The following is a 12,500-nucleotide window of genomic DNA, read 5'->3' as shown; positions in this document are numbered from 1 at the left end:
TCCGGCTTAAGTCCCACCCCCCCAGTAGCTCTGTCACAGAGTGCTTCACAATTCCAGCTGCTGAGAAGGCCGGCTGTCAATCAGCTCCCAGAAACCGCCCCTTTTTTCTCAGCCAGGTGGGAGCTCCTCCCCTTTTGAGGGCCATAATTGCCTGGGGGGTTTTGGGCTCCGCCCCCTCCAATGCCCCATTGGCTGCTGGTGGCGCCTGTTCTGTTTGTGACATCTTCAACAGGTTGTGATGGATTGATGGTGTCAACTAAGGCCAGAACTGACCTTCATTGCGCATAGGGCAATGACCCCCAGGGTGGTCCACACCTCCATTCATTGACACAATGAATGGAAACGAGGCCACTGTGGCTTCATGGTAAGCCCTTTGACCTCAGCGGGCCAAGCTTAGAATCACAGAGTTGGAAGGGACCTTGGAGGTCCTCTAGTCCAGTGGTCTCCAACCTTGGCAACTTTAAGACCGGTGGACTTCAAGTCCCAGAGTTCCTCAGCCAGCTTTGCTGGCTGAGGAACTCTGGGAGTTGAAGTCCACCGGTCTTAAAATTGCCAAGGTTGGAGACCACTGCTCTAGTCCACCCGCCCTGCTCAAGCAGAAGACACCATTCCAGGCCAATGGCTGTCCAATCTCTTCTTAAAAACCTCCCATGTTCCTGCTGCCCACTCTGTGGATTTTGCAGGGGTCCCCAAGATGATGGCCAAGAAGCCAAGATGTTGGCCACCCAAGGTATCTCCAGGCACAATAAATAACATCTTGGTAGCAACCATCTTGACATGTGGGCCTCCTCACTCTTGGTGGACCTCCCTGCTGGACTTTTGTGTTGGGAGGGTCACCCCGAGAACCCCTTCTTCGTTTGGTTTTGGGTCTCTAGGGCACTCACCCACCAGAACCCCAGAGAGATGGACTAGCAAGAGGCCCAAACTCAGAGCAGAAGCTGTGTCCTGCTAATGGGACCTTGTCCTCCAGCAGCCTCTTCTCTCCACTACCAAGCAACCAAGCTGGGCCTAGAAGTTCTCAGCCTTCCCAAAGATGCCCTTTGGTCCCATCCAGGCTCTTAGTTCTGTAGACTGGCTGCTGAGTTGGTCCAAGCCTTGTTTGAAGCCAACGCAGTTGATGGCCAGCACTGGATCTCGTGTTGGGAATTCCAACGTTGGATTACGGATTGGGTACAAAAAGTTCTCCTTTTGTCCTGATTCCTCCAGGAGTCAGTTTCCCATCCTTTCCCTCGTTCCCTCGCTCCTTCTTCCTTCCCTCCTCCCTCCCTCCTCCCTCCTTCTCTCCTTCCTTTCTTCTTCCTTCCTTCTTCTCTGTTTGTCTCCTTTCTTACATCCTTCTCTTTCTTCTCTTCTTCCTGTCTTCCTTCCTTCCTCCCTCCCTCTCCCTCCTTTCCTCCCTCCCTCCCTTCTTCTCTCCTTGTCTCCTTTCTTACCTCCTTTTCTTTCTTCTCATCTTCCTGTCTTCCTTCTTTCCTCCCTCCATCCGCCCTCCCTCCCTCACTCCTTCCTGTCCTTCCTTCTTCTCTCCTTGTTTCTTTCTTATCTTCTTTTCTTTCTTTTTGTCTTTCTTCTTCCCTCCCTTCCTCCTTTCCTTCCTCCCTCCCCCTTCTTCTCTCCTTGCTTCCTTTCTTACCTCCTTCTCTTTACTCGTCTTCCTGTCTTCCTTCTTCCCTCCCCCTCTCCCCCTTCTTTCTTCTCTCCTTGCCTCCTTTCTTACCTCCTTTTCTTTCTCCTCATCTTCCTGTCTTCCTTCTTCCCTCCCTCCCTCTCCCCTCCCTCCCTTCCTCCTTCCTGTCCTTCCTTCTTCTCTCCTTGTTTCTTTCTTACCTCCTTCTCTTTCTTCTTGTCTTCCTTCTTCTCTCCCTTCCTCCTTTTCTCCCTCCCCCTTCTTCTCTCCTTGCCTCCTTTCTTACCTCCTTCTCTTTACTCTTCCTTCTTCCCTCCCTCCTCCTCCCCCTTCCTCCTTCCCTTCCTCCCCCTTCTTTCTTCTCCCCTTCCCTCCTTTCGTACCTCCTTCTGTTTCTTCTCGTCTTCATGTCTTCCTTCTTCCCTCCCTCCCTCCTCTGCCTTCCCTTCCCCTCAACATAACAACCTCTGCCCTTCTCGTCCATCGGTCTGTTCTCCCAGAGGGCCACCAATTGTCCAAGGAAGCCCACCTTCTCACAGTAGAGGGCCTTCTCTGCCATCGATGCTCATGATAGGCCTGGGAGTTATCTAAAGGATTCAAATTCACAGGGCAGACTGCCTTGGTCTGGCTGGAAGGGGCCAGAGGTTGAGGCCCAGAGGTTTTATCCATTCCTCTCCTTGTAGGCCTCGGTGATGTCCTTCTGGAATGCGTGTAGGGCTTGGAGGTCCACCTTATAGAGCATGGGTCCCCAAGCTTGTCAACTTTAAGACCTGTGGACTTCAATTCCCAGAATTCTCCAGCCAGCATAGCTGGCTGGAGAATTCTGGGAGTTGAAGTCCACAGGTCTTAAAGTTGACAAGTTTGAAGATCTCTGCTGTAGACCTTTGATAAGATGGTGGTGATGGAGGAAGAGGATGGGCTGGTCCAATAGGGGCTCTTTACTTTGTGAGATGTCTTGAGATCTGGGGATGTCCTCACTCATGCCCAAGCATAAGGGATAATACAATAATACAATAGCAGAGTTGGAAGGGACCTTGGAGGTCTTCTAGCCCAACCCCCTGCCTAGGCAGGAAACCCTATACCGTTCCAGACCAATGGCTATCCAACATCTTCTTAAAGGCTTCCAATGTTGGGGCATTCACAACTTCTGGAGGCAACTTCAGTTCCAATGATTCAAATCATAGGAAGGGAAATCCAAGTAAACTTCACTGAGCCATCCTCAGAATAAGAAGCCAGTTGACCAGTTGACCAGACCAATGGACCTCATCCTGGGGTTTCATTCGTAAGGCAACAGTCCCACCAAGTGGCCAATATAGTTCTTGCAGCCCTGGGGACAAAGTCTTCTGCATTGGGTCAATCTGTCCTGAACATTTTCCGTTGACGGCATGTTCTATCCATTCTTAGGATCCCCTTCTTCAAACTGACCCCACCCCCACTCCAGACACACCTGGACTACAACTCCCAGAACCCTCTAGCCAGCCTGCTCCAGGAAATCTACACCTGAAGACTCCAGAGACTATTTCTCCACCACCACCACCATGGATGGTTGACTTCCAGAAGGCCAAAAGGAGGTCCTCCATCATGCAACCTAAAAAGGGTAGAGTTGGGAGGGGCCTCAGAGGTCATTTAACCCAACCCTGGCTAAGGTTGGGATGATTACCTGTGGAGATGACGCAATGACACCAGGAAGGCTGTGATCTCCTTGGCTGCCAGCCCACCTCTGAACATTTGAAATGTGGTTGCAAGTCTTGAGGAGCAGACGGAGGAATTAAATAAATCAGGTAAAGGTTCCTCTCCCACATATGGGCTAGTCGTTCCCGACTCTAGGGGGCGCTGCTCATTTCCGTTTCAAAGCCGAAGAGCCTGCACTGTCCGAAGACGTCTCCGTGGTCATGTGGCCGGCATGACTCAACGCCGAAGGCGCACGGAACGCTGTTCCCTTCCCACCAAAGGTGGCTCCTATTTTTCTACTTGCATTTTTTACCTGCTTTCGAACTGCTAGGTTGGCAGAAGCTGGGACAAATCACGGGAGCTCCCTCCGTTACGCGGCACTAGGGATTCGAACCACCAAACTGCCGATCTTTCTGATCGATAAGCTGAGCGTCTTAGCCCCTGCGTCCCTTCATGTCTCAGCAGTTGCCCCTAAAGGCAAACTCCTTGCTGGTGGTTCCTATTTTTCTACCTGCGTTTTTTTACATGCTTTCGAACTGCCACGTTGGCAGAAGTAAAGGGAGCTCACTCCGTTACACAGCGCTAGGGATTCGAACGGCCATTCCAACTGTCTTAGCCACTGAGCCACCTGCTATTAAATAAATAGAATTTCAATATTCCACAAAAAACAGGTTTTGGCTACATTGCTACGTCGGCCAATTCGGGGATCTGATCTGACCTGCCACACCTACCCCCTTTTCTGTTAAAAATAAAATAAAATAAAAATAAACCGGAGCCATTTAGACGTTTGCATATGAAATTTATTGGAAAAGAAAATACTCGGTATTCCTTTTCGCCGAACCCCTAAAACCAGAAGAGTTAACGACGGTAAGAAAAAGACAAGGAAACCTGCAGAGAAATTTTGTTTTTGTTTTTCACACGCACGCCAATATTTATATCCCTGTCAAACGAAACCCTTTTCTTTCTTTCTTTCTTTCTTTCTTTCTTTCTTTCTTTCTTTCTTTCTTTCTTTCTTTCTTTCTTTCTTTCTTTCTTTCTCTTTCTTTTTCCCCCAACCGGGTTTTTCCCTCGAAAGTGTCTCGCTTGCACCGAGCTGGGCAACTTGGGTTGAGCAAAGTTAAAAAGCTTGACTCTTTCAAACAGAATCTGTAGATAGATATATACATATATATATTTATATATACACACGCGCACGTACAGTAGTAGGCGTACACACACACACACAGGCACACAGGAGAGAAAGTGTGAATCACATACACACCCACGTTAAAACCAGAAAGGGCTGAGCCACACCAGAGGAAACTATAGTTAGATCTATAGTTATAGCAGTGTTTATCGAGTGTGGCCCCTTTAAGATGGGTGGACTTCAACTCCCAGAATTCCCCAGCCAGCTTTGCTGGCTGGGGAATTCTGGGAGTTGAAGTCCACCCATCTTAAAGGGGCCACGCTCGATAAAACCTTGTTCTAAAGATAAATATTTGGCCATTCGCAACTCAAAAGGGGTCGTCGTGAAATTAAACCACGGGGAGGGGAAATCTGTTGCAATCAGTGAATTAAGCCCTGCACAATTCTTGGGAGCCCTTACGTGATTATGAGCGTGGGAGAGAAACGATTTATGTATGTTTTTCTCCGTTTTAAAAAAAAACGACCCGTTTTCTTTTTTTTTATAAGTTATAAGAGAAGTTGGCAGTGATGAAAAGAACTTTTGCAAAGCGAGGACCAGCCGGAGACACGCAGCCAAACCTCACCCTCCGTTGGCGCCCGCTCGATGGGGGAGCAAAACAGGGTGCGGGATTCAAATTCGAACCCGGGACCCACGTCGAATCCCAAAAAATTAAACGTTTTTCTTAAAAAAAAAATTCAGCAAGGAATCCTTTTGCCGCCAGCTAAACCTCATCTGAGAGGGGGAATCTAAGAGGTCAGGGATGAAATAATGGATGATTTGTTAAATTGATGGGTGCCCATCACACCCATTAAGGTGACGCCTTCAATTCAAAATATGTCCCTTGAGATTCAAAATATTTCGAATTTGACGCTTGCAAACTGGAGACTGGGAAGGAGCAAAGAGGAATTTCGCCAGTAATAAAATTTCAGCTCTCTGGTCTCACTTTAGGTTAAGTTTTTGAAAGCCAGATTGTTGAAGGCGTCCTAAATACATTTAAAAAAAAAAACTGTGCAAAATTTCCATGGGATTAAATCCGCCCTTTCTTGTAGTTTCTCCTCAAGAGGTCCCCTCTTTGACTTCTTCTTCTTTCTTCTCCATCTCAGCCCACCTTTAAACTTCTGGAGAACCCAGAATTTTGCCGGCAAGAGTTGGTTCTTCCATCCGATGGGAAATAGCCTCTGAGAACCATCTCACTCGTCCTCCTCAAGAAGCAATGGGGACAAAACGGGCCAGAACATGATGTAGCACCTTCAAAAGCCTGGAAGATGTTCACCAAACACTCCACCAAGCTGAGAAGGTATTTAAAAAGGGAGATTCCTTTGAAGGCCTTCATTAAATTCTTTAGGGAGGAGGAAAGTTCTTGTGAGCCCTAGTAAGGGTAGACTTTCAGAAGATAGGTCATGTCAGTTGTCAGAAACAACTGTTGGTTCACAGAATGGCCCTCAAGGCAGAACATCGCTGACCCAACATCACTGACGAATGTTTGGGTCTCACGCCTGCTCCAGAAATGGAGACTCAAGACCCAAGAATCCACTTTCGTTGTTTCATGGACGGGCAAAAACTTTGTCCAATCTGCTGTCCATGAAGTATGTATCATGGTGGGGTTTCCTACAATTCGCTAAACCCTGAAATGCCAGAGAACACAAGGGTTGGGTTCCCACCATGCTGTGCTCCAGGAAACAAGCCCTACCTTGGTTCTGTGGGATCACCTGGTTTGCAAGGAGCCAGAACCAGATCGACCCACCAGGAATCGCATCCCCTCGGCAGGTGTGTTGCAGAAACCCAGAGTCACACCTTTCCCGATTCTGGAATTTGTATTTACAATTAGAAATATTTCATCTCCAGTAGGGACCCAGTTTTGACCTCGGACTTCTGGGGGGGGAGGAGGAGACACGCACAAGGAATCCCCTATTCCAAGCGAGAGTGGCCGGAAGTTGGTTTCTCTAAAGCCAGATCTAGGATTCTTCAAAATTACGACATTATCATCTTCTCTTTTGGATCTTTGGCCTGCCACACTTTCTATTCCTCTACTATGCATTTTCTATGGTGGGAAAATGGGAGGAGGTTAGATGCTATGCAGCCATAACAACATTCTTTCTAGAAAGCCAAGGTCATCCTTTGTCTCTGCACCTCTGCACCTGACCGGAACTGGGTGGGTGGAAGCTGTCAGAGTGGCAGTGGGAGATTGGACCATGGGATGGGGGAAAGATCTTGAACTTGCAACTGGGTGGAGAAAACCGGGAAGTTTTCAGATTCGGGTTTTCCCAGATGGGCCAACATGGCTCCCCTAATAAATTGGAACTTTGAGGAATCCTTTGCCTTGGACTCTGATTTAATTTTGGGTGCTATTTGGAACCCTGACAGACATTGCATGGATTACAGGTAGTCCTTGACTTACAACAGTTCCATTTAGCGACCAAAATTACAATGTCACCGCAAGAAAAAGTGACTAAGGTCCATTTTTCACACTTAACAACCGTTGCCATGGTCCTGTGATCGAAACTCAAACTCTTGGCAACTGACTCACATTTACCACGGTTGCAGGATTCCCGGGGTCAGGGGTTCATCTTTTGCGACCTTCTGGCCAGCATCCTCAAAGCGGAAGCCGGATTCGCTTAACAACCACGTCACTAACTTAACAACCGCAGGGATTCCCTTGACAATTGTGGCAAGAAAGGTCGTAAAACGGGGCAAACGAACACACGTCTCGCTTAACGACAGGAAAGCTGGGCGCCATTGTGGCCGTAAGTCAAGGACTGCCTGCATTCCACCTTTACAGGAAGGCTGAATCAACCTTGAGCCAGTGAGATTTGAACCGCTGAACTGCAGATATCAGTCAGCTGAAGTGGCCTGCAGTACCGCACCCTAACCACTGCGCCACCTCGGCTCAGAAGGAAACCAGAACCGGCGGTTAAAACCGGGGCGACTCCAGAGCGAACGGACCAAATGCAGAAATTGGGACCCCGGAGTGAAATGGGGAAGAGAGTGGAAGGGGAGATGTTGGTTTGCAGCAGGTCAAGTGCACGGCACAAATTAAAAAATAGAAGAGGGGGGTATTTCTTGTTTCCAAACTCAGCAGCCCCTCAGCACCCTCTTTCTCTGGGGAAGGCGGAGGGAGGGAGGGAGGGAGGGAGGGAGGGAGGGAGGGCAATCAAAGTTGCACTTGTGTGTGGGGAGGGAGGGGCGAGTAGAGAGGGGATGGGGTGGGGGGGTGATCTCCGGCCGCCTTCATTCCAGTTCCGATTCCCGGTGGCCGTCTTCTTCCCCGTCGTCCAGGCACCCGTTCATCTTCAGGCCGTCCTTCTCGCCCATGGACTGCAGGTCGTACTCCTCGTCCAGGAAGTCCAGGGAGTTGTTGCTAGGCAGGCCCCTGAGTGTGAATTTGTGCGAGACTTTGGTCCAGTGCTCCCTGTTGCTGGCCACCCTCTCGTAGAGCTCCGACGATTTGGGGAAGAGCTCCTGGAGCAGCCTGGAAGGGAAGAGCGGAACAAGGGATTGGTAAGATGAAATGAAATAGGTCAATCGTGATCATGGCATGTAACTAATTAAGACGGGATCTGCCACTGTGAGAGATACTATACAATAGCAGAGTTGGAAGGGACCTTGGAGGTCTTCTAGTCCAACCCCCTGCCTAGGCAGGAAACCCTACACCACCTCAGACAAATGGCTATCCAACATCTTCTTAAAGACTTCCAGTGTTGGAGCATCCACAACTTCTGATGGCAACTTCTGTTCCACTGATTAATTGTTCTAACTGTCAGGAAATTCCTCCTCAGTTCTAAGTTGCTTCTCTCCTTGATTAGTTTCCACCCATTGCTTCTTGTTCTGCCCTCAGGTGCCTTGGAGAATAGCTTGACCCCCTCTTCTTTGGGGCAACCCCTGAGATATTGGAAGGCTGCTATCATGTCTCCCCTGGTCCTTCTTTTCATTCAACTAGACATAACCAATTGCTGCAAATGATATCATCTGTAAATGATAGTTAGGATAGAATAGAATAGATTACCAGAGTTGGAAGGGACCTTGGAGGTCTTCTAGTCCAACCCCCTGCCTAGGCAGGAAACCCTATACCGTTTCAGACAAATGCCTATCCAGCATCTTCTTAAAGACTTCCAATGTTGGGGCATTCACAACTTCTGGTGGCAACTTCTGTTCCACTGATTAATTGTTCTAACTGTCAGGAAATTTCTCCTTCGTTCTAAGTTGCTTCTCTCCTTGGTTAGTTTCCACCCATTGTTTCTGTCCTGCCCTCAGGTGCTTTGGAGAATAGATTTTCTTTGTGGCAGCCCCTCAAATATTGGAAGATGCTATCATGTCCCCCCTGGTCCTTCTGGGCATTTTACAGTTCGATAATATCAAGCATGGGCCAGTTAAAAATGTGATTAATAAAGGATGGATCCAAAGAATCATAGAATCGTAGGGTTAGAAGGGGCCTTGGAGGTCTTCTAGTCCAACCCCCTGCCTAGGCAGGAAACCCTACACCACTTCAGACAAATGGTTGTCCAACATCTTCTTAAAAACTTCCAGTGTTGGGGCATTCACAACTTTTGGAGGCAACTTCTGTTCCACTGATTAATTGTTCTCACTGTCAGGAAATTTCTCCTCGGTTCTAAGTTGCTGGGATTGAACTCTACTAATATATTATTAACTGTGCAAGTTATTAAGTAAAATGTTGATTTTTTTAAAGGTTTTTTTTTATTTTTCCCTTTCAAATTCATTCATAAATATACATTCTTATAATTGCTATTTAACATTTGTCTATTAATCATAGTCTCTATGCTCATTTAAGTAAAAATGTGGATGCTATGCAATACTGAATTTGAAGAGATCTGTTTACTTATAGAAAACAGAGGGAAAGGAAACAATACATTTGGTTTATTTCTGAAGGGATAAAAATGAAACGCTTTATGTATATTTAAAAAATTGTTTTAAGCTGGGTGGGAGGGGAAAGGGAAGAAAACAATACGGCTGAAATGGAAAATGGAAATATAATGCAAAATGAATTACGCACATGAGAAAATTTGCAAAAGGATTTTAAATATGCAACAAAAAATAAAAAAATAAAAAACTTTGTTTAAAAAAACAGCCAAAGGAAGACCGGATGGACGTCAGACCTCCCTAAGAGGCTCAGTGGGGACTCCGGAGGGGGCGGAAATACCCCAAGGAGGGTCTCTGGCTTGCTGAAAGCTGGTGGGAGAGCCTCCAGGGGCAGGAGCAGTCTATCTGGGAAGGTCCGCTGCTTTCCGGGGGGAACTTTGGGGAGAGAATTTCTTTTCTTTTTTTTAATTTATTTTATTTTATCAATTTCATATATACATTCACAATTATATGATCTCATAACTGTTATTAATAATATGTATTTATAACAATTTTTCCCCTACAGTTGACAATATACTTGAAGATTGCTTTTTTAACATCCCATAGATCCATCTTGTCTTACAACGGTCCTACTTCTTCTTCCCTCCCTGTTTCCTTCCCTCGTTTCTTCTCTCCTACTCCACTTCCTTCCCTCCCTCCTTCCCCTTCCCTCCTCTCCTTCCCTCCTTCCTTCCTTCCCTCCATTCTTTTCTCCTTCTCTCCTTCCTTTCCCCCTTCCTTTCCTCCTTCCTTCCCCCCTTCCTTCTTTCCTACATTCCCTCCTTCCTTCCCTCCTTTCTTCTCTCCTTCTCTTCTTCCTTCCCTCCTTCCCTCCTTTCTTCTCTCCTTCTCTCCTTCCTTCCCTCCTTCCTTCCCTCCTTGCTTCCCGCCCTCCTTCCCTCCCTCCTTCCTACCCCTCTTTCTTCTCTTTCTTCTCTCCTTCCTTCCTTCCTCCTCTCCTTTCCCTTCTCTCCTTCCCCTTCCTCCCCTTTACCCTTCCCCTCTTCTTCCCATTCCTCCCCTCTTTCCTACTCTTACATTCCCTCCCATTCTTCCTCTGCCTTTCCCTTTCTCCTATTCCTCTCCTTTCTCCGGGAAGAGAATTTCTGAAGTAGCCTGGAAGCAGGGCCCCTCTGGCCATCAAGTCTCCCTCTGGGGCCCAGAGAGGACTCTGATTGGGGGGGGGGGAAATATCCCAAGAAAGAGCCTCCAGGGCTAGGAACAGTCAATCTGGGACTGTCCACCACCTTCTGGGGATGTCGGGGAGAGAGAGCTCCTGAAGCAGGCTGGGAGCAGGGCTGGCTGGCCATCAGATCTCCCTGTGGGGCTAGAGAGGACTCAAATACCCCAAGGAAGGGTCTCCAGCTCTCCAAAAGCCAACAGGAGAGCCTCCAGGGACAGGAGCAGTCTATCTGGGAGTGTCTTCTGGGGACTTCAGGGGCAGGGGGCTCGCACGCTGGTGCGTCCTGCTTGTGAGATTCCCCCACGCTCCCATCTTGCACGCCACGAACCCAGAGGGAAGCCCTCTCTGCACCCTGCACGCTTCTCCTCCCTCTGGAGAGGCCTCGCACACTCACATGCCCTGCTTGTGAGGTTGCCTGAGGAACACAGACAACACCCCCCACCCCCACCCCCAACCCTGCACACCTTGAACCCGCAAAGCCCGGAACACTCACTTGTAGATGGGCATGGCGATGTGCTCCATGAAGCTAATCTGCAGCTCAGGGATGTAGGCTTTTTCTCTGTCCATCATCTCCATCGGACGGTTGCCCATGGCTTTCTCCTGGAGAAGGAGGGAGAGGGAGGGAGAGAGAGGGAGGGAGGGAGGGAAAAAGAAGGAGAGAAAGAGAGAGAGAAAGAAAGGAGAGAAAGGGAGAGGGAGAGAAAGAGAGAGAGGGAGAGAAAGAGAGAGAGGAAGAGAGAGAAAGAAAGTAGAGAAAGGGAGAGGGAGAGAAAGAGAGAGAGAGAGGGAGAGAAAGAAAGGGGAGAGAGAAAGAAAGGAGAGAAAGGGAGAGGGAAAGAAAGAGAGAGAGAGAGGGAGAGAGAGAGAGGGAGAGAGAGAAAGAAAGAAAGGAGAGAAAGGGAAAGGGAGAGAAAGAGAAAGGGAGAGAGGGATGAGAAAGAGAAAGGGGGAGAGAGAAAGAAAGGAGAGAAAGGGAGAGGGAGAGAAAGAGAGAGAGAGAGGGAGAGAAAGAAAGGAGAGAAAGGGAGAGGGAGAGAAAGAGAAAGGGAGAGAGGGAGAGAAAGAGAAAGGGGGAGAGAGAAAGAAAGGAGAGAAAGGGAGAGGGAGAGAAAGAGAGAGAGAGAGGGAGAGAAAGAAAGGAGAGAAAGGGAGAGGGAGAGAGAGAGAGAGGGAGAGAAAGAGAAAGGGGGAGAGAAAAAGAAAGGAGAGAAAGGGAGAGGGAGAGAAAGAGAGAGAGGGGGGAGAGAAAGAGAGAGAGAGGGAGAGAGAGAAAGAAAGAAAGGAGAGAAAGGGAGAGGGAGAGAAAGAGAGAGAGGGAGAGAAAGAGAGAAAGGGGGAGAGAGAAAGAAAGGAGAGAAAGGGAGAGGGAGAGAAAGAGAGAGAGAGGGAGAGAGAGAAAGAAAGAAAGGAGATAAAGGGAGAGGGAGAGAAAGAGAGAGGGAGAGAGGGAGAGAAAGGGGGAGAGAGAAAGAAAGGAGAGAAAGGGAGAGGGAGAGAAAGAGAGAGGGAGAGAGGGAGAGAAAGAGATGAGTGATTTCCTTCTTTCATCTATCACTTGCTTCCGGCTTCTCCTGGCGTGTAGCAGCCCTCGGTCTGCAAGACGGAGTAAGGTTCATTTCTAAATCTCCACCTGGACCTTTGTGTAGTTCTTGGCTCTTCGGAGCAAATGACAAAGTTTGCCAGGCCCCTGGGTTGTTTATTCCCTCTCGCTCAGAATAGAGCTGGAAGGGACCTCGGAGGTCTTCTAGTCCAACCCCCTGCCCAAGCAGGAGGCCCTCGACTATTTTAGACAAATGGCTGTCTACTCTCTCTTTAAAAAACCCCAGTGATGGAGCATCCACAACCTCTGGTGGCAAGCTGTTCCACTGGTTAATTGTCCTCACTGTTGCGAAGTTTCTCCTTAATTCCAGATCGCTTCTGTCCTGGATTAGTTTCCACCCATTGCTTCTTGTCCTGCCCACAGGAGCTTTGGAGAATAGCTTGACTCCCTCTTCTTTGGG

At 48.4% G+C, this 12,500-nt stretch overlaps 2 protein-coding genes across 2 annotated transcripts in view; both read right to left on the bottom strand.

The window, feature by feature from the left end:
• LOC148044244 (disintegrin and metalloproteinase domain-containing protein 20-like) overlaps positions 1-2,186 on the bottom strand; it is a 16,999-nt gene extending 14,813 nt beyond the window's left edge. The window contains exon 1 of the mRNA XM_087722014.1: positions 2,093-2,186. Within this exon, the coding sequence (XP_087578140.1) occupies positions 2,093-2,186 (94 nt within the window). The remainder of the gene's footprint in view (positions 1-2,092) is intronic.
• A 5,434-nt stretch (positions 2,187-7,620) lies between these two features.
• On the bottom strand, positions 7,621-11,095 carry LOC106552335 (cGMP-dependent 3',5'-cyclic phosphodiesterase). Its single transcript, XM_087720936.1, has 2 exons — positions 10,994-11,095; positions 7,621-7,932 (listed from the first exon to the last, which is right to left on the bottom strand). The coding sequence occupies exons 1-2, from the start codon at positions 11,089-11,091 to the stop codon at positions 7,692-7,694; spliced, it is 339 nt and encodes a 112-aa protein (XP_087577062.1). The 5' UTR covers positions 11,092-11,095; the 3' UTR covers positions 7,621-7,691.
• Positions 11,096-12,500: the final 1,405 nt, after the last annotated feature.

The sequence above is a fragment of the Thamnophis sirtalis genome, unplaced genomic scaffold (genome assembly GCF_051295495.1).
Source record: "Thamnophis sirtalis isolate CommonGarterSnake01/CBP01778 unplaced genomic scaffold, rThaSir2_p1.2 scaffold_8, whole genome shotgun sequence".
NCBI lineage: Eukaryota > Metazoa > Chordata > Lepidosauria > Squamata > Natricidae > Thamnophis > Thamnophis sirtalis.
The sequence above is the reverse complement of the archived record's forward strand: the minus strand, read 5'-3'. Positions and strand labels throughout refer to the sequence as shown.

What these genes read in the sequence shown, in the direction of transcription:
- LOC106552335 (XM_087720936.1), bottom strand. Translation starts at nt 11,091, where the DNA reads ATGGGCAACCGTCCGATGGAGATGATGGACAGAGAAAAAGCCTACATC. An exon ending in ATCGCCATGCCCATCTACAA is followed by an intron (nt 7,933 to 10,993) that starts GTGAGTGTTCCG and finishes CTTCCCTTCCAG; the next exon opens with GCTGCTCCAGGAGCTCTTCC.